This window comes from Lichtheimia ornata, assembly GCF_029851405.1.
Source record: "Lichtheimia ornata isolate CBS 291.66 chromosome Unknown scaffold00001, whole genome shotgun sequence".
Classification (NCBI taxonomy): Eukaryota; Fungi; Mucoromycota; class Mucoromycetes; order Mucorales; family Lichtheimiaceae; genus Lichtheimia; species Lichtheimia ornata.
The window spans coordinates 1,100,370-1,124,939 of NW_026695321.1; the positions used below are offsets into that span (position 1 = coordinate 1,100,370).

The 24,570-nt window shown below is 43.5% G+C and overlaps 7 protein-coding genes and 1 non-coding gene across 8 annotated transcripts; 3 read left to right on the forward strand and 5 right to left on the reverse strand.

Annotated features, from left to right (window-relative positions):
- Positions 1–536: 536 nt before the first annotated feature.
- Positions 537–1,474, reverse strand: O0I10_000394 (uncharacterized protein; the record flags this gene model as incomplete). Its single annotated transcript, XM_058480505.1, has 4 exons — positions 537–802; positions 869–919; positions 987–1,284; positions 1,349–1,474. 4 exons carry the CDS (start codon positions 1,472–1,474, stop codon positions 537–539), a joined length of 741 nt encoding a protein of 246 aa, XP_058349028.1.
- A 2,274-nt stretch (positions 1,475–3,748) lies between these two features.
- O0I10_000395 (uncharacterized protein) lies at positions 3,749–5,405 on the reverse strand (the record flags this gene model as incomplete). Its single annotated transcript, XM_058480506.1, has 11 exons — positions 3,749–3,763; positions 3,823–3,866; positions 3,927–3,966; positions 4,027–4,285; positions 4,343–4,576; positions 4,624–4,769; positions 4,829–4,886; positions 4,941–4,973; positions 5,033–5,072; positions 5,134–5,233; positions 5,292–5,405. 11 exons carry the CDS (start codon positions 5,403–5,405, stop codon positions 3,749–3,751), a joined length of 1,083 nt encoding a protein of 360 aa, XP_058349029.1.
- A 405-nt stretch (positions 5,406–5,810) lies between these two features.
- Positions 5,811–5,893, forward strand: O0I10_000396. The gene has a single exon. It is a non-coding gene; the product is annotated as a tRNA-Leu (tRNA).
- Positions 5,894–12,671: 6,778 nt separating this feature from the next.
- On the reverse strand, positions 12,672–15,008 carry O0I10_000397 (uncharacterized protein; the record flags this gene model as incomplete). Its single annotated transcript, XM_058480507.1, has 12 exons — positions 12,672–13,051; positions 13,113–13,318; positions 13,375–13,525; positions 13,584–13,658; positions 13,718–13,736; positions 13,797–13,835; positions 13,899–13,942; positions 13,998–14,294; positions 14,350–14,370; positions 14,435–14,551; positions 14,615–14,624; positions 14,691–15,008. 12 exons carry the CDS (start codon positions 15,006–15,008, stop codon positions 12,672–12,674), a joined length of 1,677 nt encoding a protein of 558 aa, XP_058349030.1.
- A 951-nt stretch (positions 15,009–15,959) lies between these two features.
- Positions 15,960–17,822, forward strand: O0I10_000398 (uncharacterized protein; the record flags this gene model as incomplete). Its single annotated transcript, XM_058480508.1, has 5 exons — positions 15,960–16,006; positions 16,074–16,115; positions 16,171–16,524; positions 16,595–16,660; positions 16,724–17,822. The coding sequence occupies 5 exons, from the start codon at positions 15,960–15,962 to the stop codon at positions 17,820–17,822; spliced, it is 1,608 nt and encodes a 535-aa protein (XP_058349031.1).
- Positions 17,823–18,021: 199 nt separating this feature from the next.
- On the forward strand, positions 18,022–18,418 carry O0I10_000399 (uncharacterized protein; the record flags this gene model as incomplete). The annotated part of the gene is made up of 2 exons (XM_058480509.1): positions 18,022–18,183; positions 18,257–18,418. 2 exons carry the CDS (start codon positions 18,022–18,024, stop codon positions 18,416–18,418), a joined length of 324 nt encoding a protein of 107 aa, XP_058349032.1.
- A 51-nt stretch (positions 18,419–18,469) lies between these two features.
- On the reverse strand, positions 18,470–19,543 carry O0I10_000400 (uncharacterized protein; the record flags this gene model as incomplete). The annotated part of the gene is made up of 6 exons (XM_058480510.1): positions 18,470–18,557; positions 18,627–18,688; positions 18,753–19,010; positions 19,072–19,182; positions 19,297–19,355; positions 19,429–19,543. 6 exons carry the CDS (start codon positions 19,541–19,543, stop codon positions 18,470–18,472), a joined length of 693 nt encoding a protein of 230 aa, XP_058349033.1.
- Positions 19,544–19,735: 192 nt separating this feature from the next.
- O0I10_000401 (uncharacterized protein) lies at positions 19,736–24,535 on the reverse strand (the record flags this gene model as incomplete). Its single annotated transcript, XM_058480511.1, has 8 exons — positions 19,736–20,085; positions 20,143–20,536; positions 20,592–22,188; positions 22,258–22,312; positions 22,369–22,560; positions 22,620–24,030; positions 24,100–24,308; positions 24,379–24,535. 8 exons carry the CDS (start codon positions 24,533–24,535, stop codon positions 19,736–19,738), a joined length of 4,365 nt encoding a protein of 1,454 aa, XP_058349034.1.
- Between the last annotated feature and the right edge of the window lie 35 nt (positions 24,536–24,570).

Here is a 24,570-nt window from a genome sequence, read left to right on the forward strand (position 1 = left end):
AATGGCAATTGCTGCAATGGACGCTGTGACGATTGGTTGTGGCAGAGGAATGTGCAAGACAGCGTATTTCAAGAAGTGTGTTGTAGTGGGGTGTATACGCCATGGACTTGCCATTCAGTCAAAGACAATCGGATCAAGGCATAGTTGTAGGGTTGACATGATGGGTTGAAGCAGGACAATCGTTCGCAGATGGTAGTTGTGTACTTGAATGGGGCAACAGTTGAGAATAGGAGGAAGAGCAATAAGCTGAGAGTGGAAAGAAGTGGGAATTTAAGCGGGTTGAATCTTTGTTGGAGGTTGAAATGCAGGGATTGTGGCAGCATGGTCTGTGCACTTTTAACACAGCGATCACCATTTGTGCAACAGCATCATGCACATTGAAGCCGATGTATCTAAGCTATTGGATCCACGCATACGATCTTGAATAATGGATACGCGAGAGAGTGGATCACGTGTAGCAGCGTTGGTATCATATCTTTTATAGGGGCATCTCGAAACAAGCAGCATGAGACGATTTAGAGGACAAAATCAATTTATTATTGCAAAACCATTTCCCAGAGGGTAAAATGGTCTAGTTGCTTGGTTGTGAGATCCAACACCTGTCGTGAAACTTTTACGCCCTTGATTGTTAAAGGGCCTAGCCAATCGTGGTCGCAATTGTATTTGTTGATTTCTGCCACCAACCGCCGGTCTTGATCGGCCCTGGAATTCTGCGCATTGGGGGACCGGCGGTTGATGATTGTGACATGGGGTGTTGCTTCCATGTCAAGATCGCTTGATGACAGCGTGCTTTGCACGAACTCTACGATCATAATGATGAGTATAGTCTGGAAGGTGTTATACCACCAAAAGGTGCAAGAATACATACTGATCAATTGGTGTGGTGGGCTGGTGGTGCCTTCTGGCACCACACCAAGGACTAAAAATTTGGTCAAGAGTGAGCAAAAAAAAAAAAAGATGCTGAAGCAATGATAGATTATAGCTACCTTGATGTCGGCCATCAACATTGAAGAAAACCTTTTTGTTGCATTTGAAAATGCTATTGAGGTTTCTTGGTAATGTTGTGGGCTTCATTTTTTCGTCAAGCTCCTCAGCAAGTGCAATGGCCTCACTTGCTGAGAAGCTTGGACTGCTGTGGCAGACTGAGAAGTGCAACTTCTCAGCTGGGATCGTTTTGCCAGCATCACCGATTGCTTGTGATAGCGAGTCTAGCTTTGCGTCTGCGTCGACACCAACAACATCGATCACAACATAGGTGGTTGCAACTGGTGTCTCGGTCACAACCTACATAAGCAAATGCTTTTAGATAAGGATAATTGATGTTCCATTTGGTTCGATACATATTTACCAATTGCTGCAAGAAATCCCAAGCACGATCCACCTTTTGCTGCGGACCTTGTACTTTGAGTACCTTGTTGTTGTTGGTGAGCTCAACCTTGACCCCACTTGCTTTCTTGTTGATCTTCTTGATCATGTCTTGATCTTCATTCAAAGTATATACAATCAAAAACGGATATGATGAGATTGAGCTAGAATGTACTTTTTAGGCGACTTACCGAAGATCTGCACAACGTCATTATGTGCACGCTTCCATTTGACTTGGTGCACATGATGGGCACCACCTAAGTGGTCCCATTCACTACCCTCTAAAAGATCCCAAGGATCCATGAACTTGGTGCTGCATTGTGATTGTGATTGTGATTCAGCATCAACATTGATGCAAACACGCTTTGGGATTGGAGTTGCGGAGGAAGAGGAGGAGGAGGAGGAATCTGTTGAAGATTCGGCGATAGATGTTGTTGAGAGCTTACGCTTAAGCGTAGCTGGAGTAGGTGCGGAATCAGTAGGGATATTTACAGAGGCGGAATTGGTTGAAGAGGAGGAGGTAGGAATGGTAGCGGAAGCAGGTGGTGTATGTACAGATGCGGAAACGGTTGAAGAGGGAGTAGGAGTGGCAACGGAATCGAGAGGAATATTTACAATAGCGGAAGAAGGTGAAGTAGAAGAGGTAGGAATGGCAACGGAATCAAGAGGGATATGTACAATGGCGGAAGCAGAGGAAGTAGCCGAAGCAGGATTAGGAACGGAAGCAGGTGGAGTATGTACAGGTGCGGATGAAGATGGAGAAGCCGAAGCCAAAGTAGGAGAAGGTGTAGCAGCCGAAGCTGAGAGAGCGTTTGGAGCAGTAGCAGAAGCAGAAGCAGAAGCAGTAGCAGTAGCTGAAGACATAACTAAGTTGGACAAAGAAAGAGGTCGAAGGGAAGAACAAAGGATTGCGCATCATCCATCATCTTTTATGCTCTCCAAGTCGCCATGAATCGTCAATGGCAATAAAGTTCGCACATGACAACCCTTTCAAATTACCCACTTTTTCATTTCCTTTTAACTTTTTAGCATTCTGCTGCTTGCTTATTTTCTCTTTCACATTGAGCCGATCTATGACTCGTACGTGATAGATATGGATTACACGTATACATTGCCATTTACCTGGCTTCGATCTATGCGATTCTCAAGAAGTGACAAGCGTATGGGGATCAAGCATACTTCTTGGGCGACCCCAACTTTTTCAACTTTGTAATTTTTAGCTTTTCTGTTGCTAGCTCATTTCCTCTCTCACACTGCGCCAACTTATGATTTGCATGTAATAGGTATGGATTAGAGGAGTATATGGCCGTTTACCTGGATTCGATCTGAGCGAATCTCAAGAATTGGCAAGCATATGGAGGTGATCGCAGCTTTGGGTTCTCGGTATCCATGACACTTCTTCCGTTGCTTGGGCAACCCCCCACTTTCCAACTCAATAATTTCAAGGCTTTTTGCTGCTAGCTTATTTTCTCTCTCACATTGCGCCAATCTACGACTTGCATGTAATTGACCTGGACCACATGAGTACATTGCGGCTTGCCCGGCTTCGATCTGAGCGATTCTCAAGGATTGGCAAGTACATGGGGGGATCGCAGCTTTGGGTTCCTGTTATCCAGCACGCGTCTTGGGCCAAACACGCTCACTTTCACCGCCTTACGACTTTCAACAAAGGTGGTATTATGATCTGTAGGTGTTTTCCAGCAGGCAAACGCGTCATCATGCAAAACAACTTGTGCTGCAGTCGACTTTTATCGTTCACTTTACTTATGGAGCCAATGTATGCAGTGTACTTTCTACCTCGCATTGCATGGTTACACGTACAATTGTTCTTCTATTAAGGTTTCTACCCACATCCACCCCGTGATCCTTTATTCATATCCCTACTTTTGAAACATAAAAAGCATGATTACTTTGGCCATCACCATGTTGTGTATGATGTGTGAAAATCGTTGTAAGATCATGAATCAATCATTCTTATCTTCGTGTCAACCAACAGCGTTAACGTGTCAAAAGGTGTAGCAATCATTGAAATGGTTCACTTCATTGTCGTTTATTGCCTTGATGAGAAAGTGATTGTGTATGTTTTGTCAATGCACTCGTGTAATGGATCAGGTGGTACAATGGGGTTGATGGAAGGAGTTTCCTGGGAGCGCTTGGTCTGTACGCCTTACTTTGATCGACGTTGACCATGACACTTCCCGCCACTACAACTTGCTGTCACTGCACGTGATTTCGCATCCATGAATCATCGAGAAAGCACAAACACAACAACAAGCCTGGTCCGAAGCGTGGATGAAAATGACTTTGACGGCAAACCTTCTCCCACATTATGACAATCGCATCATTACATAGTCCCTTTATTATCAAAGAGTAATCATCCCCTTCAAAGCAGCTCATACTATAAAACGTTTCCCGATGAGTATAAATCCTCCTTTTCTTCATCTGCGTATCACTTACAAAGTAATCTAATCCTTGTCCCACCTCCCAGAGCGAAAGACCCACTAGCAGTAGAAAACAAGCATAATGAGTATAAGGGCCAACAATGATGGTTATCCATTTACCTTCATAATCCTCGGCAAGATGAACTCGTTTTTCGATAGACTATAGGTTTCGATTAGGTCTTGTTGTCCTATATCAGGAGCATACATAACAAACATTTACCTTTCTTGTGGGCATCCATACTTTGGAACCATCACCATCCTCGAACCAATGCTCCTCACTCTCCTCGTCCCATTCAAGCTCCTTGCCATCCAACGTTTCCAAAAGACTGCTGAGAATCTTTGCCTCGGGCATCCGAGTCTCTTGATACGACATGGCGTATAGATTGATACCAACCAAAAGCTGATGTGCGTTTTCATCGTTGGTGAGTTGCTCAATGTTGTCCATGATCCAATCCACTGGTGCTGAGGGACCCCCATGGCTGCCAATCATCATTAGTCTTTTGCATTGTCCATAAACTTGTAGTACTACTACTTACGGTGAATGGCTGGAATAATCGTATGTCATAATGCTGAAACGATCCACAACTTGAGCGAGGGAAGCAAAGACGTCACGATTCAAAATCTTGCTCTGTTCAGCTGAACGCAAAGGTGGTAATACTACAATGAATTCCTTGTTGTCGTTATGAAGCGCAGCGGCCATGTTGTTGATAAAAAGAGGAAAGAAGGTAGGATAGCCACATTCGACCACAATGCCATCAAAGCCATGCTTTCTATGATTGTGTGTCAGAAAAATCACATGTGAGGATATATTACTCACGTCACTTGATCCATCAATAATTCAACCATCTTGTGTGCATCCTCTGGATTGGAAGCAAATGACTGATAGCCATTGAAATCCCAGTTGCGAAATTGAAACCTTGGTACAATCTTGCCAGTGTTTGGTCCCCGCACCTCTGCCATCCACTAAAGCTCCATGTTAGTCGTGCCAGAAATACATCACTAAGCCCTGTGACCCAACTCACGTTTGTATCCACATCATGTTCGCCAATAATCTTGAACATCTCATCATCAGGTTCATTCCTGTAATAATAGACGATTAGTATGATCGTCGTAGTAACATGTGTTATTACTTACGATCGCTCCACATAGTACCATACAGGGGATACGCTATGTCTATGGTAAATATCCATCATAGGATCACTCTCCCTCTCGACGTGTTTACTTACTAGTCAAACTTGCCCTTGAATTCCTTGACCACGTCATATCCTAGCAACAACAACGGTAACGATTCGTATAGAGAAACCAACAATATCATTCGTAACCGTACCTCGGTTATTCCATGGCGTGACATAGGCCAGTGTCTCTCCACCAAACTTTTTGACATGAGGCTCCTTGACTTGGTCATGTTGACGGAGAATCGACTCGGCCTAGTATTATGCATGGTGTTAAACAAGGTCGGTCTAAGCATTGCAGCTTTGGACTTGCCGTGTCTACATTCTCGAGCGTGGCCAAGGTGAATTGACCTTCGTGATGGAAGTCGGGGCAATGACTGTGGACCGTAATGAAGAACAACAAGAGTAGCAGTAGTAGTATCGTCATGTTCAGTGAAAAGAAGAACGGCGCTGTCACAAGTAAAATAGCGTTATTGCTCTTTTGACCCAGTAGTCTACTTGAATGCTTGAATGCTTGAATACGCTATGACTACCATTGTCATGGAGATGTTGCTATGGGAGATATTGCTGAAAGGAGTAACCAAATAAACATGGCATTATTTTCATTGTATGTTTCAAATCCATATAAAGAGAGCCAAGAGACAATGATAATGATCACGTGTGAAGAGCGCGGACTCTTAATTCCTGCAACAAGCTCAAAGTGAGGATCATTGGCTACTTTTAAAACTCTAAATCCTCGCATTGGCTTAAAACCTCATATGCTAAACTAACCCCACCCAAATAAGGAATGTCGGAGACTTATCAGCGCACTCAAAAGTAAAAAAAGCGAGTGGGAGAGATGGCCGAGTTGGTCTAAGGCGTCAGGTTAAGGCCCTGATCTCTTCGGAGGCGTGGGTTCGAATCCCACTCTCTTCACTTTCTTTTTTAATTTTCTTTTGTTTGTGGTCACGTGATTATGTGGTTGATCCCATTTTGCTTGTTCATCATTCTCTTACTCTAGCTCGCCTACTCCTTTATTCGTTTTATCTTCTTTATCTTTGCTTGGGTGTTTCTCCCCACTATATCAATCTCTTTTGTTTTCTTCTCTTTCGTGTCTTTGTTTGACACATTATATCTTTTCATTCTCGCAATCCGAAAATCACCTAATCTTTAAGGTCGTTTTTACTTTATTATATCAATAAACAGTCTTACACACTTTAGTGGTTGGATAAGATTTTCCTTGTGATCGTGTTGAAGAACGCTGTCATGTTCAAAAAGACTGAGAGAGATTCTTTATGCTATTCTATAATGTATCGAAAGGGTAAGTGATCATCGATTCCAAAAGATTGCAACGACTACAGCATGGCTAATGTATACAACACCACAAAGGGATAACGACTTTATTGAAGGATCCAATCATAAGGCCAAGGGAGGTGAGTTATACTATCGAACACGTCCTTGGTTGTTCAAAGCACAACAATGAATCCATCCGACCCTTTCATTGTCCTCTATCACAGCATTTAAAAGTGGAGCTACTTTTACAATGTTGCATGAATCTGTCTATGATGCATCACATCCCCACACACAATCAACGAAGAAACGTCTCTTACGCTATTATAGGAAGACCAATGTAATGTTATATTCGCAAAGTAATTCTTTAATCCAACATCATTCATAAGAGATAGAATGGACATGAGATTGAAAAGTACAGCAAATTGCACAAATGGAGAAGATGCATCGATCCGGAAAACCACTCTATCCTTTGGACATGCGCTTTGGAAAGCTGAATGGACGAACGTGAGATAACTCTTGATGCATGACACGTCCAAATATGCAGTTGGATGATGATGATGGTTCCATAAAGGATGATGATCTCCATTGTTGCCATGGAATAGCTGTGAAGTAGGATAATCGGATCCGCCAATTGCTCACGATGATAACATCAAAGCCAGGCTGACAATGGATGCATAAGAACAAAGACTCTTCTTCCCATGCATTGTATACACACATGGCCTTCCATCCCATGAACCAAGCCAATATCCATAGCCCTATCCATATCCATCCCATGCACCAAACCAAGATCCATATCCATATCCATAAGAAGTCGTATGTATTGAAACAAGTTGCTACACGTAAATAACGCTGCTTCTATATGATGGCTATCTGCTGTACACGTAACAGAGGCTGCAAGACACGTAGCTGCAAGTAAGGAACGCTGTTTGAGACAATGGAGTAAAGCCTTCACTAATAGCAACTGATGGAATGGACGCTGTTGCGATTGGTTGTGGCGAAGGAGTGTGCAAGAGAGTGCGTTGTGTCAAGAGACTCGTGTGTTGTAGCAGAGTGACAAAAAGGCTGTGTGCATGTCATGAACTTGCCATTCAACCCAAAGACAATGGGATCGAGACAATCGTAGGCTCGACATGATGGGTTGAAGCAGGACAATCGTTCGCAGGTAATAATTGTACTTGAATGGGGCAACAGTTGAGAATGGGAGGAAGAGGCAAATAAGCTTGGAGTGGAAGAGCTGGGAAATTGAGTGAGGTGAACTGACGTTGAATGGTACTTTTTTGCTTGTGCGTTGTTCAGTCAAATCCTATTGGATCAAGAAAGTTCAATGATGGGGGACGATGGGCTGGAGCAAGACAATCGTTCACATGCATTGGATTGAGCAACAAAGGTGATTGGGAGGAATGGGCTATTAGCTGGCAGTTTACAAATAACTTTGCAAAATGATTTTTCTCATATTGGATGATACTTCTGTGCTTGAGCGTAACTCAACCAAATCCACTCGGATCAAGAAACTTGAATGATGGCGACGATGAGCTGAAGCAGGACAATCGTTCGTATGCATTGGATTGGGCAACAAAGACGATTGGAAGGAATGGGCTATCAAGTGGCAGTTTACAAATAACTTTGCAACATGATTTTTCTGAAAAGGATGACACTTCTGTGCTTGAGCGTAACTTGGTCAAAACCTCTCGGATCATCAAAGTTGAAGGATGGGGATGATGGGCTGGATCAGGACAATCGTTCGTGTGCATTGGATTGGACAACAAAGGTGAATGGAAGGAATGGGCTATTAGCCGGCTGTTTACAAATAACTTACCAATTTGATTCTTCTGATATTGGATGATGTTTCTGTGTTTGAGCGTTTTTCAGTCAAATCTCATCGGATCAAAGAAGTTGAACGATGGACGTGCTGGGCTGGAGCAGGACAATCGTTCGTATGCATTGGATCGGGTAACAAAGGTGAATGGGAGGACTAAGGTTATTAGCTGGCATTTTGAACTATTCCTAAATAGTGTACAAGAATCATGCATCGCCTGTGCTGAATGACTCAAGTTGCACAAACACGCCCTCTGCATCTTTTGCTCTTATAGTCATACTACTTCACATTAAACAAATACCACTTCTCATATAGCATCACGCTTACAAACATAAAGGTGCCTGTATCTCCGAACTTTACAATCAAACGTGGGCTCTTTAATAGATCAACGTGCTTGTCGGGGTCAAAGGAATCTTGTGTCAAAGTATGAAGTTCATCGTGGGCGATCCCAGATTTCGCAATGTCGCTACCAGCCAAACTGGATCTGGGGGTCGACCTCTTCGACAACGACGACCAAAAAAATATTTTTTGGGCTAGTTACGACATTGAACGTGAAACTTTCACACAAGGTGCTGTTGGCCAAGCCGAGCCCATTGCTGTAATAAAAACCACACGTTTCATTGTAAAGTCTGGAGATACAGGCGTCTTTATGTTTGTAAGTGTGATGCTATAAGAAGAGTGGTCTTTGTTCATTGTCAAGTAGGTGGACCCTGGCAGAGCAAAAGATGCAGAGGGTCGTGTTGTGTAACACAGCTACGTTTGCATGAATGAAAGGGTCAATGTATAATTACTTTATAGATCATCTAGGAACAGGCATGTATTGCTAGCTAACGGCCACTTTTATCCAATCATCATTGTTGCGAGATCCACTGCATGGGAACGATGCCCCTGCTCTAGACATTCATTTCCATGATTAAAGTAGGTTGATTCGAGCTGATTTGACTGAGCTGCGGTCAAAGAGATTACATCACTCTGCACATAAAGCACGCTCGATGTAGCTCAACCGATGTAATCTTGTGTGAGCGTAACTCAACCAAATCAGCTCGGATCAACCTACTTTAATCATGGAAATGAATGTCTAGAGCAGGAGCATCGTCCACCTACAATAGAATGCACAAAAGTGGCTATTAGCTGCCAATGTATGACATAACAGTGAGGGTTGCGTACCTTTCATGCATTGTCCCTGAAGTCCTGACTTTTTAGCTGAGTAACCCAAAGAGGTCCTTCTGCATCTTTGGCTCTCCAGGGTCTAGCTACTTGGCAATGAACAAAGACCACTTCTCATATAGCATCACGCTTACAAACATAAAGATGCATGTATCTCTAAACTTTACAATCAAACGTGGGGTTTTTATTACAGCAATGGGCTCGGCTTGGCCAACAGCACCTTGTGTGAAAGTTTCACGATCAAGCTTGCCAATACCAGATTTCGCAATGTCGCCACCAGCCAAACTGGATCCAGAGGTCGACCTCTTGAAACTTTTTTCGACGACCAAAAAAATATTTTTTGGGCTGTTTGCGACATTGAACGCGAAACTTTCACACAAGGTGCTGTTGGCCAAGGCACATAAAGCACGCTCGATCGATGTAGCTCAACCGATGTAATCTTGTGTGAGCGTAACTCAACCAAATCAGCTCGAGATCAGCCTACTTTAATCATGGAAATGAATGTCTAGAGCAGGAGCATCGTCCACCTACAATAGAATGCACAAAAGTGGCTGTGTACCAATGTATGACATAACAGTGAGGTTGCGCATTACCTTTCATGCATTGTCCCTGAAGTCCTGACTTTTTAGCTGAGTAACCCAAAGAGGTCCTTCTGCATCTTTGGCTCTCCGAGTCTAGCTACTTGGCAATGAACAAAGACCACTTCTCATATAGCATCACGCTTACAAACATAAAGATGCATGTATCTCTAAACTTTACAATCAAACGTGGGGTTTTTATTACAGCAATGAAACCGGCGGCCAACAGCACATGGTAGAAAGTTTCACGATCAAGCTTGCCAATACCAGATTTCGCAATGTCGCCACCAGCCAAACTGGATCCAGAGGTCGACCTCTTGAAACTTTTTTCGACGACCAAAAAAATATTTTTTGGGCTGTTTGCGACATTGAACGCGAAACTTTCACACAAGGTGCTGTTGGCCAAGCCGAGCACATTGCTCTAATAAAAACCACACGTTTCATTGTAAAGTCTGGAGATACAGGCGTCTTTATGTTTTACCTATGCTGTAAGCGTGATGGAGTTGCTTTTTCCTAGTGGATGGTGTCGGCTGCATTAACGGAAAGATGAAGAGCTGAGTGAAACCGCACGTGGTGGTTACACAAACGCGTCCTTGACAGGTTGCTCCACAAATGGATGATGATGATGATGATTGCCTTTTGTGAAGGTACGTAAGTAAAACAGCATCCAATAATGAAGGTGTGTCAAGGTATGTATCACATTTGCATGTAGGAGAAGGTCGAGCTGCATAAACCAATTTGTATATGTAAAAAGATACGTATACATATTGAATGGGTCACTCATCCTGAAACTCAATGGAGGGATCTCTTCACTTTTTCTCTTCTCAAGCTCATCCCACTTCCCACTCCTCCTTATTGTATCACAAAAGCCATGTACTTCTTAACCGGACCACCTTTATTATTCCATCTTCGAAGCAATAGTATGTAATCCACAAGCTAGCAACCTCCAACAAGCGTGTAATAAATAAACAATGCTTTATTTCATCTATCTATCTTGCTATGTACTGTACATTGCCACCACGATCGTCGTAGTCGTCCTCCGTCATTATTCCTACTCGTACTCGTCACCAGTCCTCAATCTCATCCGTCACACCAAACATCCAAAAATACACAAGTTGAAAAGAATGGGATCTTGCAGGCTTCCTTTTGAATCTCGCTGTCGTCATCATTGTCATTGTTGTAGATGGGGTGATCATCGTAATCGTCATTGTTGTGTATGTGGTAATCATCGTAATCGTCGTCTCTATAAATAAGAAAGCAAGTAAGTTAGACCACCTGGTACCGGAATGATGACGATTTGGTATACCGTTAGGCGATCCTCTCAAAGGAAGAAAGCAAATCAGAAGGAATTCACAGACCAAATCACCATCATACGAGCAACGTCGGGCGATCCCTTGTCCTTGAGAAAGCACTGCACGAATCACGCAAGGCCAGTTCGATCCATGGCAAGGAAAAACATCACTTACGTAGAGTCCAGGCTCATAGTTGTCCTCATTCACCCTCTCCAAAGAAAGAATGATCCCCAATCCTTCCAATCATTTTCCCACCTCATGAAAAGAAATCCTCAAGGGAAAGAACGAGCCTATCACGAGAAGAGCGTGTTGGTTCAACACATTCACAAGCTGTTGCAAATCCCCTTTTACCTCAACACGGTGATCATGCTCTTCCAACAACCCATCGTCATCGACCCATCAACTCAAACGCAGGCCTATAGAGCCTGGACGCGTTCCAAGAAGCTTTTCCAGCACACTTGGCTAGTGCAGAGCGACGCAGCGACCACTTGATACAGGCTGGGACTTGAACCCAAAGAGATGATGATGATGCCCCAAGTTGCATTGCCTGACCAAAGAAACCTATTCAATTCATTATTAGCACACACACACAATAAACACCCTTTTCATTATTTGTTTCATTGTACTTGCCTTTTCCATATACACAAAGATCCGTTGTTGTTGGTTACTGGAAACCGAAAACCATGGTGTAGTATAGTTGAGCCGAAACAAAACGCCAAACCACCCAACGTCTTGTGACCAAACTTGCCCTCTATACAAGCTAACACGTCAATGGAATCAGTTCGACTGCAACATTGGACTCTCAATGTACCTGTTGACACCAAGCGTAGAGCGGGAATAGCAACGGACAAGAGGAAGCAACGATATCGCCATGGCAACCACCAACCAACCAACCACGCTCATTCCTCAGCATTTGGACACACACTCACTCCCTGACAATGCATGTTCAGAACTACATTAACACCTCACAGCCAAGAAGAGCACTCTTTGATAATACATTACCTTGATCGAGATGTCGTGAATGGAATAAAAGCAGAGGAGTGAGAAAGAGAAGAGAAGCGTTGTCTCAAATCGTGGAGCTGCTGTCCCCCAAGTTTAAATCCCCCTACTGCTATTACACTGAGGCCACTCAATGACCCCACACACACCATCCACCCATCGTCATCATCACCCTCACGATAGACAATAGGTACACGTAAATAAAAGAAATGATCCTCACGTATAGCAAAAGGATGTGTGCCATTTTACACTTTACATGATAATGATGATCCAACAACAGCCATTACCTTACTACCAGGTTAGCTCGAATCATGAAAGTTAAATGATGGGCATGATGGGCTGGAGCAGGACAATCGTTCGTGTGCATTGGATTGGACAACAAAGGTGATAGGGAGGAATGGGCTATCAAGTGGCAGTTTACGAATAATTAATCAATCAGGTTTATGACCAAAGCCGCTAATCTATAAATCACACTTACGACAACCTAGTCTACCTAGCTAATACATAGCCACTGGAACATGATGATACATAAACGTGCGTGATAAAATACATCAATTTATTACATGACATTATTTACGGCCAATAACCTTGATGGTACCATTTGCTTGTATTTCACCAATGATGGAGGTCATGTACCAACCATCGGGATCCATGACTGCAGAAGTAGCTGATGGGTCTTTCCAATAACCGGCAAAGACATTGTTGCCGCGGATCCAGATTTCACCACGTGGATTAGGCGTATCATCACTGGTATATCCTTGATCAGCCATATCCTCCAACTTCAATTCGTTGCATGGCAATGGTGCACCAAAGGCAGCCTTTTCCAATTGATAATCGTAAAACATAGAGAGAGCTGCAGTGCCACATGTCTCGGGAAGATCAAGCGCTTTGAGAACTTGGATACCAATCACCGCTCTGAAAAAGGATGCAATATCAGAACCAGTACCATCTATAAAACGCATATTGGGTTATCACTTTGCTCACAGCGAGCACCTTTTATCTATCCTTACCATTGTCCATAATCACCAAGCGAATGTTGCTTCCAAATGTCTTTTGCTTAATGTCTCGGAATACAAGCATGTCATACTTGCTATCAGTCACCAAGCGACCCTCTTCAAAGTAAGCCTTCTTCTTGTCAAGACCACGACGGAATAGGAATGAATTGCCATAACGTGCTTCGATCGTTTCTTTCACTTGAGCAAGGAATGGTGCACCACTACAAGCATTGTTAGAATAATGATACAAGAACATAGGGTGATTTGTTTTCATTACCTTGCATAAATGGTTGGCTTGGCTTCCAATGCAGGAGCAAGTGTAGAGGACACATCAACCTTGACATCTTCATTGGCAATTTCATCACCATAAGCGATAGATCCACCCGAAACGCAAAGGACAGCGGTAAGAACATGTCCAAAAACGTTATCTATGGTTTTCCTTTCCATAAGTACCCAATCTGACTTTCCAAAAAAGATGCTTATTACCAATAGCAAAGTTATGCATCAATCGATCCTTGGGTGTGATACGTTGTTGAGGAGGAATGACAGCGTGATAGCTTGCTATAAAAGGGCAACCTGTCAACCACATTTCTTACTTGGAGGACGCAATGCGATCTTACCGGCAACCGATACCATGTTCTACATTTTGTGATAAGTATCCCTTGACAAGTCTCCATATCCATCCATCCTTCCTCTTACCTTGTGAGTCAACACGACACCAGGCTTATTGCCTTCCTTCTATATATAAGAATCCTCCAATGTCAATCCATCATTCTCTTTACCAACAAGAGAACTTCTTACGTAATCTGCGGACGTGTAATAAATACTGGCCATCGTGGTACTCTCTATTTCCAATACCATTAGACCTCCATGTGTATCATCCATAGATATATTCCATACCTGGAGTAACTTGTGCAGCTGGATTTTCAGTACCCTTATTCTCCACATCTCTGATATTCAAGAGTTGGATACCCATTGCTTCTGCATTTTGCTTGACGTTGGCAGCGAGACCATCACCAAGGATAGCCAACACCTTTACAGCCACATTACCACCGCGAATGACATTGAGCGCACGTTCAGCAAGGGAAGCATCGACAACAAGAACACGTAGTCCCGAGTTTCGAAGGATATGCGATAAATGAGATGAGGTAGCATCAGCCGAAATGGGAATAGTGACAAGGCCACCACACTGACATCCTAAAAATCATCATTTGTCAACGACAAACCCATATATCCACCCACAATACATTACCGATTTCAGTGGCAAGAGTGTCTATACAAAATGGGGTTTGTTAATGACCCTTGTGATGATAACCATGTTGCCATGGGATATATACCTGGAGAGTTGGTTGCATAGATACCGACAAACGACGACTCGTTATTCGACATGGGTTCAAGACCACCAGCATGTACAAGACCTGAGTAAATGTGCTTGGACTTTTTCTCGATTGCCTCTACATCATCCATCATCCATCAATATCGCGTATGTGTTGTGTATGTGTCAAAAAGTGACATACCATAAGTGGACTATAACAATGAATAATGTCAATCAATCAACCGCTGTGGTAATTAAAATAGAGAAAGAGAGCTTACCCAAGAATAGGAGCCAGCAGTAGTGCGACCACCCACTAAGACGTTGGTTCTATACTTTTCAAAGGCTGCACCATAAAAGTCCTTGAGAGTGCGGATAGAGCGGTCCATGGTGTAAAGTAATGGAGAGCCATTGGGGTACATGCGTGAGCGATAGATAGCCGAGCTTCCAGGATAACGAACGCGGGAGACATCGGACTGGGTGTTGAGTAGTAAGGGATGAATGTCAGGTCCACGAGCATTGCGCACCGACAGCATGGCAGCAGCGCTGAATATGGAGGCAAGCAAGGCGTAGCTAAGAGAGTCGAGTTCAAAGCTCATTTCGAAGACAATAAAAGATGAGTTGGTGACAAAGAGACAAAAAGAGGTGTGCGTATTACACGCTCCAAATTTCGGGCCGATCCCCCTCCACCATGCTTTGTCTGGCTGGGGTTGATCACATGAACTGACTCTTAATATCGCATGCTTTGACACCTATTACATACACAATCCATAGCATGTTGCAGGTGTCATGAGCTCATCCAAATGAAGCAACTTCTTGTCTTTGGTACGATGCCAAATCATTATGTAGTATTATCACTCACATCTTTTAATTAAAGCATCCATCTTTAATCTCAAGTTGGGCTCTGTAAAGTAAATTCTTCACTTGCGACGAGGTGCTTTCACAAAAGGTCTTCCTAAATCAAGTAAAACTACATCTATGCTTTTGAATTTCTTTAGGCATGGATATGGAATGTATTGTAGCAAAACAACCAAGAGCAAAACACGTGACATGGCAACCAACCCCGCCCATGTCAATTGGTAGATCACAAAGGGATTCGTTCAAAAGTTTATTCAAGCAATGTATTAGCATCAACTCTATGTTGTATAAAGCCCCACAACGGGATCTTCCATATGTGATAGAAGAAAGGTTGAGCTGCTGCTGTTGTTGTCAAGTTTCATTTACATCTAACGTATCATAGCAACCTGCTTCAATTTGTTGCTGGCGGGTGTTTCACTCGTATTCAGGGGTAACGCCACCCATTGCACTTTTGATAACAGGGACAGCAGTAATTGGATGATCATCCACCAAGAAAGAGTTCGATAGTGTCATTGTCTGCATTGCATGTACGCTAATGGCAATGAAAGAGCATAAAAGGTTAGAGAGATGGTGATCGGACCTGATCCTGCAATCCATTCATTGTTACACACGGCACACATGATGCACTTCAATACCTTCATTCTTTTTCTTTCACCGCGACTGGATGAGCAATTGTCCACAATCCGTTTGCAATGGCTGAACAATGTCCAACTGTGGGAGGTCTCGGGGAAGATGGCTTGTATGTGTCTCAATGGTGCACTCATTACGTATACTCACCACCACCACGTCGTCTCCATTCAACTTAGCAACCCGGATTTTGATCTGAAGCAGCTTGTCCTTGATCCCAAGTAAGTATACCTCGGCCTAGGGTACGGTTCCTGAAGCTAACGCATTGTCTTGTAGCTCCAATATGCATATCTGGGGCTGGCTTATCTCTGGATTTCTCACCCTCGTTACAGTAACCATCACTGCACACACTGTCAAACAACATCTCGGTCACTATTACACGCCTGATATACAACGTTACAAGGTGCGAGTACTCGCCTATCCAGCGATCTATGCGGCACTTGCATGGTTTTCTTATCTTCGTTACAAGTACGAGACCGTCATTATGTTTTTCGCCAAACTATTCGAGTCATTTGCTGTCTACAGCCTCTACATGTTATTGCAATCCTATCTTCAACCTTATCGCCAAAAGAACGAAGGCCAAAAGATAGCGGTGACAACCAAAGTCCTTGGATTGGTCAAGATCACGCTGTAATGTACCTCATACGTTGCCATCCCACCATCCACTGCTATCACTGATTCAGCTCTTCTTTTTATATAGCAAATCGAAATGGGGATTACACTTTCGTGTCATTACCGATATCTGCGTTCTTCAATTCCCGATCTGGTACGATTCACATACGTATAAAGCATACGATCTTGCGTCTGACATTGTTTATTTATCTTCCAGGAACATCATTCAATCATTGGTCTCCATCATTACTCAAGTCAAAGGCGTCTATTGTGATGGTCAATTTGCTTTGAATGGTGCGTATACCTACTTGGTCATCATCAACTTTGCATCACTCAGTTTGATCTTGGCGGTGCTCTTCACCTACCTGGCCGTTTACAATGATGAGTGGAAACATGGACGTATCAGAGCACATGGCATGTTTTGGTGTGTCAAGTTGCCAATCATGGTCATTTTCTATTTTGGTGATCTTTTACTTGCCGCGCTCTCCCATTTTGATCTTATCCATGACGAGGCACCAAAGCATAGCGGTGGTACCTTTTGGCCTGCAGCTGCTATCAAGAATGGATACTATGTGCTATTGATTTGTGCTGTCATGGCTATTGTCGCCTTGCTTATGGATCGGTTCTTTGGTTTGGATCCACAAGAGTATATCCTGGATGATGAAGAAGCGACATCATGGCGTGCATATATACTGGCCTTTGTTGACGGGTACCTATCCTTCGTACCTGAATTCTTTAAGAACGTGTTCCTTTGTGGAGGTGATACGGTGTTGTTGGCAAAGAAACGGATGCATCTGAGGAAGAAGCAACAACATGCGAGACGACTTTCAGACGATGAGCATCATTTATTAACACCCGATGTGCATGATTTGGAAACGGCTCAAGTCCTCGAAGATCCTTATCCAGAACTAAGTGAGCCACCAACAGCTTTACGACAGCGACGTGTATCTGTGGATGAGGGTCAAGAAGCAGCATGCTCATTATGGCATGGACAAACATCATCTTCGGCATCTCCCGCTTTCAATAGTAGTGCTGTGCCATTAAAGCCCCTGGGGACATTCCAAGATGAACAACGGCAAGAACAGCATGAGGCACCCTCATCACGTGATATATCCACAACGACCACTCGTAACGATGAACCACCACCTATACCTGCATTGGCACTTCCTCCGCCACCAAAACAATCACGTGTACTCAACCACAATGATGAACCTTCTGAAGAAGCTATAGCCAAATCAGCCCATTTTCAACCCCATGATAGGAATGATGCAAGTGGTGGTGGTAGTAGCAGTGATCGACCGTATGGCTTCTTTTAAAAGAGAGAGATTATACCTTCATATTGTACCAATAAAGATACATCCTCGCTGGCAGGGATAAAAAGCGGGTCAAGTACGTAGATGATGATTTTCTGGGTTGAGTACTTCTGCCGGGCTTGACAAATGTCAAATTGGGAGCGGGCTCTTATTTACCGATTCCCCTTTCTTATCCACTCACACATAACACACACACAAAAATATGTCAACAGCAGCTGCAGCCAACGCTATCCGCAATAGTGCAATGACCCCCACTCGCATGTTTTTCAAAACCTCTCAGACCATTCCCTCCATGGCCCATGCACGCACTGTGTTTAAAGCACTTGGAGAATACGGTGACATGATCGAATACAAATTCTTACGGGTACGATCTTGGATAGGCAATGGGGGAGTTATAGATTGGTTTAAAGAGACTCAACTTTTATGTATGTTTATAGTGTCCTGAAACTCGACAATATCTTAGCTATGGATTTGTTGTTTACAAACACAATGAAGACGCACAAAAGGCAGCATCACAACGATTTATCAAGGTACCATCGGATATGTTTGAGAAACCATGCGAGGTCAAGATTGAAAAGTCAGTCAAGAACCGGGGATGAGACAGAAGGATGGATAGATAAAGATGTAAAAAATAAAAGGGATATCATATCTTAGAACAACTTTGTCCAAATGACAAGCACAATCAAAGCAACTAGAATCAAAATGATAGCAGCTGTAATCATCTTGTTTGTCGCCATGCTATTAGAGTTGTCTATATCAGTATTTTAATCATGAAATAAAGAGATCATTCCTTGGTCATTCACTTACCGACGAGCCATGCCCTTAAGTGTCTTGGATGCCTTGTCAATGTATGAATCGGCTTCAGCCAGCTATATATATATGAAATGGAATTGAGTATTTTGTTATCCTGAATCCATCCTATAAAAGCCTTACCGTATCTCTAGCACGCAACATGGTCTCACGTTGTCCCTTGAGTGTGCTCAAAATATTGACACCAATACCTTCAGTCTCCAATGCCAAACGATGGCTATCTTCCAACCTCCTGCTTGATTCACCCAATCGTTCAGTGCCACTCAACAATCGTTGACGTTGGTCCATGGTAGATGCGTCGAGATCACTTTGACTGGAAAGCATATCACCAAACAATTCATCACGATCGGAAGAGCGAGGGGCTACTGCATTGGCACGTCGCTATTGTTGTTACTGCATTAGAGGTGACGACGCCTTCTATATACACAAACACACAACTTACGAGATCGCGTTTCATCTTTTCAGCCTCGGACTTGTATAATCGAAGCTTTGCTTGAAGACGTGTACGAGAAGGTGCAGGGATATTGAGGATCTCCATTTCCATTTGTCCAAGCTATAACATTTGCATGAATATCGGTATCTGGTCTCGACCTTGGGTTCCCTATCTCCGTATCCATAGCAACCATTCCTCCCCCCGCCAACCATCGTTATCATATAATCAACTTACAATTTCATCAACTTCGTCCAGTTCACGTTCTACAGCTCGAACCGTTGCTTTACGTTGCTCTATTGTTGTATATGAATAAAGTGTCCATTGCGTCGACACACACCCATTGACAATATCACTCGGATAATATACCTCCTGATTGGCTGGGGATTTGCTGGTCAATCTTGTTACGAATGCCATCGCCTACGGTTTGGAAATCTTGTTCGTAGCTCGCAAAAAGGTCTGAGCCGCCTGCTGGTGAAGCCATGTTGACAATGGTCGGGTGTGTGTTGGAAATGTGGAAAAGAGAAAAAGAAGTAGGAATACCAAGAGCGCCCACCAAGCAGCAGCTGCCTTCCTTAAACTGCAGTCTCCGATTCAACGCACGTGTGTGGCACTTGTTTCACCTGCCCACCCACAGCCATCATCAATGTAGTAGTAGTAGTAGTAATAACTTTTATTAGCGACGTTCCCTACGTTTGAGATAGCATAGAAGTACAAAGACAATGAGATTAAAAACAAAAAAGCAAATAATGAGACCCAAATCTCTCCACTTGTTGGCAGGATCCCATCCAAAATAGGTATTCAAATACTCCATTCCAGAAGTATACTTGCAATAACGGCAAAGGTCAATAGCATCAGGGTCTTCCACATAACCTGTAGCACCGGATGAAAAGAATACTTCGAGATATTGACCACATGTCTGGTTGGCAGGAGGTGTAAATTCCACAAAGTCACTATCATCGCAAATAACCGTAACGTGCTCAAGCTCATTCACTGACAACCCCTCGATGTAATAATGAAACGGATCTACATAGGATAGTAGTATTTAATAAAGAATTTCCATCAACATGACATTATACTTACCAATCCAATACACCCATGATGACCAAAATTTCGGCATAGACTCTGCTGGCTGCATCATTCCGGCAAAGAGCAACAAGAAGGAAACAAGCACTGGGTTGAGGGATGATGCCATTTTGGGTGTTTCTGAAACGGCAGCAATGACAAATCCAAGAGATACAGCCCAGCACACAAAGCAGCTAGCCATGATATAAAAGTATCCACATGCTTCGGGTGTGTTGGCAAGTCCTGTTGTCCAATAGAATCCGCCCATGAATGTAGCGCCCATGAAAAGGATATAAGGAACCTCCACCAAGACACAAGAAAGAGCAAAAGGTAACCATCCATAAAAGCGAGAAGAGTATTCACGTCGAAAATACAATCGTTCAACCATGAATTTGGGTTGTGCATAAATGATCTACCTTGTAATCAACAAAGAGCATGTTGTAAAGTTATACATCATCATAACCTACCAGGATCATGGCCATGATAAAGGTACCAAACAAGGCAAAAACCCGGTTTTGTAAATCGATCGAGCTCTGTGTCAGCTTCCAATACGTGAATCCATTGAATAGGGCTGTGATCATAACGCTCATCCATCGTCCAAGGTTGTAATCAGGTGATCTCCAATAGGCCAAAGCCATTCGTTTATGCACAAGCCGAAACTGTGTCCAAAATCCAGTGGCATACGTATACGCTTTACGTTTGGGATGCGGATCAGAGACATCATAAATGGCATCCAGCTCAGCTTTTAGTGCTTTAGCTTCATCCGAGTGCTCCCAAATAGTAGCCCAATCTTGGGTTTTGCCCTTGAAGCTCGTACCAGCACCCACCACTTGAAGAATGTATTCGGCAGGATTCGCATCCGATGAAAATTTGGGACCGCCCTTGGATTCAAAATAATCAATCATGATACGTGCATCAGGGCCAATCTCGCCATGATAGGCAGTGCGACCACCACGAACAAGCAGTAGTAAATGATCAAAGTGCTCAAATAAAATGGCTGATGGTTGATGAATCGTACAAAGAACGGGCCAGCCTGCATCAGCAAGTTTACGGATGAATCGAATAATGTTGAATGAGCTTTGTGAATCAAGGCCTGATGTTGGTTCATCCAAAAACAGCAACTTTGGTTTGGCTACCAATTCCATGCCAATCGTGAGACGTTTACGCTCCTCAACCGATATGCCCACACCATCATCCACATTGCCAATTTGTGCATCTGCAATATCCTCCATTTCCAATAGCTTGATGATTTGCTCGACATAGTCATCCTTTTCTTTCTTGGGCACTTTGGCGTCTTGTCGAAGATAGGCTGAAAATTGCATGGCTTCTCGCACCGTCACTGCAGGTTGATGAATATCCAATTGCTCACAATAGCCCGTGATGCGTTCAAAATCCTCAATCAAGGCTTCATTGTTCAAGAAAATCCTTCCTTCAACTTTGCCAATTGTCTTTCGACGTGCCAATACATCCAATAATGTGGTTTTCCCAGCACCAGAAGATCCCATGAGCGCTGTCAGGTGACCCGGTCGAACAATGCCTGATACATCATTGAGGAGTTGCAATTGACCACCCTTGTAAGGCACCGTGTAATTTACATGCTGCCATGAAAATACGCTTGAGCTACTTGTCACTTGCATCCCATCAGTCATTTCAACTTGCTCACGTCGTCTAGCAATCTCTTGTTCATCCGTACGGGCTTTGGGTGCCTTTCCTGGAAGGTACAACTTTCTCAGCACACCCATTTTGTTGGGGCTGTACACTTCCATGGTCAATGCAGTGAGAAATGTGAATAGTATAAAGTATCCAATGACCACAAGTAGATTGGGTGCCCACAGCTGATTCGGCTCGAAAGAAAGATACTCTCGAAGATAGTCATCACCACGCACAAAGTCTTCTCCAGGTTTGCCGCCTTGCATAGTACAGCTCTTGTGTTTCCAATCATCATAATAACCAGGCCCATAGGGTACAGCATTTCCAGGACCATCACATGAATAAATCTGCCCATGGAGCTCGTTGATAAGTAGCACCTTGTATGCATATGACATTGGATTAATCCAGTAAATCCTATTGTTGTCGATGATGGTGTGTGAATGTTGTTTACCATTTAAACGCAAAGACACCCTCATGTCTTACCAAGAAAACCACACGTGCATGGAATTGAAGGGGATGACATAGCCAATGCATGTAACTAAATAATGTTGTCAGAGACCATTGCCTATGCAAAACATGGTTCCTGCTACTTACCCATGACCATAAGCAAATTGCCGGATACTTGCGTGGCGATAAAGAAGCTCGATGTCATTGCGCCAAAAAAACGAAAGAAGCCATTCATCATCATAACGATCGCGAATAGGTCCAAAAAGTAGGTAAAGAATCTGCCAGCATGATCAAGATTGAGGCCCATCATGAAGTAAGAGCATATCTGAAACAGCAAAACTAGAGAGCCGTTTGCAGTTAATAACTATGCCAAGGGGAAGGATGATATTGATTACTACCTTGAGCAATAGCAAAGGGGACGTCGAGTATGACTTGGGCAATGTAAAAAGCAGCTGGACGAAACATGGCATAATGCTTTTGCTTTTCCAAAACAGGACGGCCGATCATAAAGACCAAGAGTTCAGATTGCGAGATAAAGGCATTCAAAATAAGTGCATTGAAAATGGCACCACCCCGTGAGAAAGCGCCGATACCGCTAAATGGCATTTGAAAGAAACAGGATGCTGTGACCAAGGCTTGGATGAATATAGTGCCATAGCGAGAAACCAGTGCTGGATAATCCTTGATCAGTAGATGGAATTGTCGAATCGTAAGAGCTTTGCATTGCTGATAAAAAGATGCCGTATATGGATTGTTCTTGGATGCATGCTTTTGATGTTCCTCACGAACGGCTTCCATGAATAACTCGGATGGCTTTTCAGATTCCAATTGAGCTTCATATGCTTGCATTTCATGCATCATGCGCTGGTGTAACTTGGATTCATAGTACACTTTGGAAAACTCGTGCGCATGTTGTGGGACCGATATTTCAAAACCAGGCTTCACTTCACGTTCAAGCGGATTGCATAACCCCGTCAAGAAATCAGGCACTGATTTGCGTGGTGGACAATAGAAACCAAGTTCCTCAAAGTATGATTTGGCTTCATTCGCAGGGCCAAAGTAAATGCAATAGCCATTGTCAAGCAAAAGCACCTTATCAAATAACGAGTAAATGTTGTTTGATGCTTGATACAAAGTGGCCACTGTTGTTTTGTGAAAAATGTCGGTCATGATTCGCAAGGATCGAACAAAGTCAAGAGCTGAAGCTGCATCAAGTCCACGTGTTGAACAATCATAGCAAATGATAGAACTAAGCGTTGTCATGGTCTCAGCGATCGAAAGTCGTTTCCTTTCTCCACCCGAAAGTCCACGGACAAAAGCATTACCCACAAGCGTATGCATTTGTTTGGTGAGACCAAGCATGTTGCCAAGGAGATAGATTGTCTTTTCCACAAAGTCGTTCTTTGTCTCTTCTGGTAGTCGTTTTCCAGGCGTTTTGCATCGAAGAGCGAATTGAAGTGTTTGACGTAATGTCAAGGTGGGATAATGTTGATCCTCTTCCGAGTTGTACACAACTTGCCCACGGTACTTTTTGGCAAATGTCTCTGGATCAAGTCCACCATAGCTCACTTGACCCTCCACCTTTGTGTAAGAGCCCCGTTCATTACTAAGCACCTTTAGCAAGCTTGAACATCCTGCACCGGGGCGCCCGAGAACCAACAGCATCTCGCCCTCCTTACAAAAACCATCCAAGTTGCGAAGAATGGTCTTTCGACTCTTGATCCCAACACCAAACTTTTTCCATAGCTGAAAAAACTCGCTGGTCGTACTCCACAAGGTAGGGATCGTGAATGTATCAGCTCCCAAACCCTATAAGTTTCCCGAATATCCATGAGTCACAAGAACATCAAATAGAGACGTGTGTGTGTAAGGTAATACCTCCACCGTCAGATCTTTCCATATCAAGCCAAGATGTTTTCGCTTGTGACCAGCTTCTTGTGCTTGTGTAGACATCCCATGTAGAAATTCATCAAGATTGAATTCTTCAACGTCGCCTTGTTCCATCTGAGACTCGCTGTGTGCCGATGAATGTTGACGGCTGATGCGCGATAGCTCCCGTTTGAGTTCCTGATATTCTCCAATGGCAGCTATTATGTAGAATCGCCATTCTAGTTATTTTCTTATACCGTCAATGTACCCGTATAAAAGACAACTTGCCTTGAACATCCACAGGGTCAGCATTAGATTCTCCAAACGTGCCTTCAGTGCCGAGTGCTGGATCCTCTTGGTGAAAAAGCGTGTCCACAGAACCCGACGTGGATCCATGATGTGGTGAGTGGTCGCGTTTACGGCTGGTGGTATCACTATGAGCCATGTAAACAAGGGATTAGAAAACAAGTGGGATCAGAA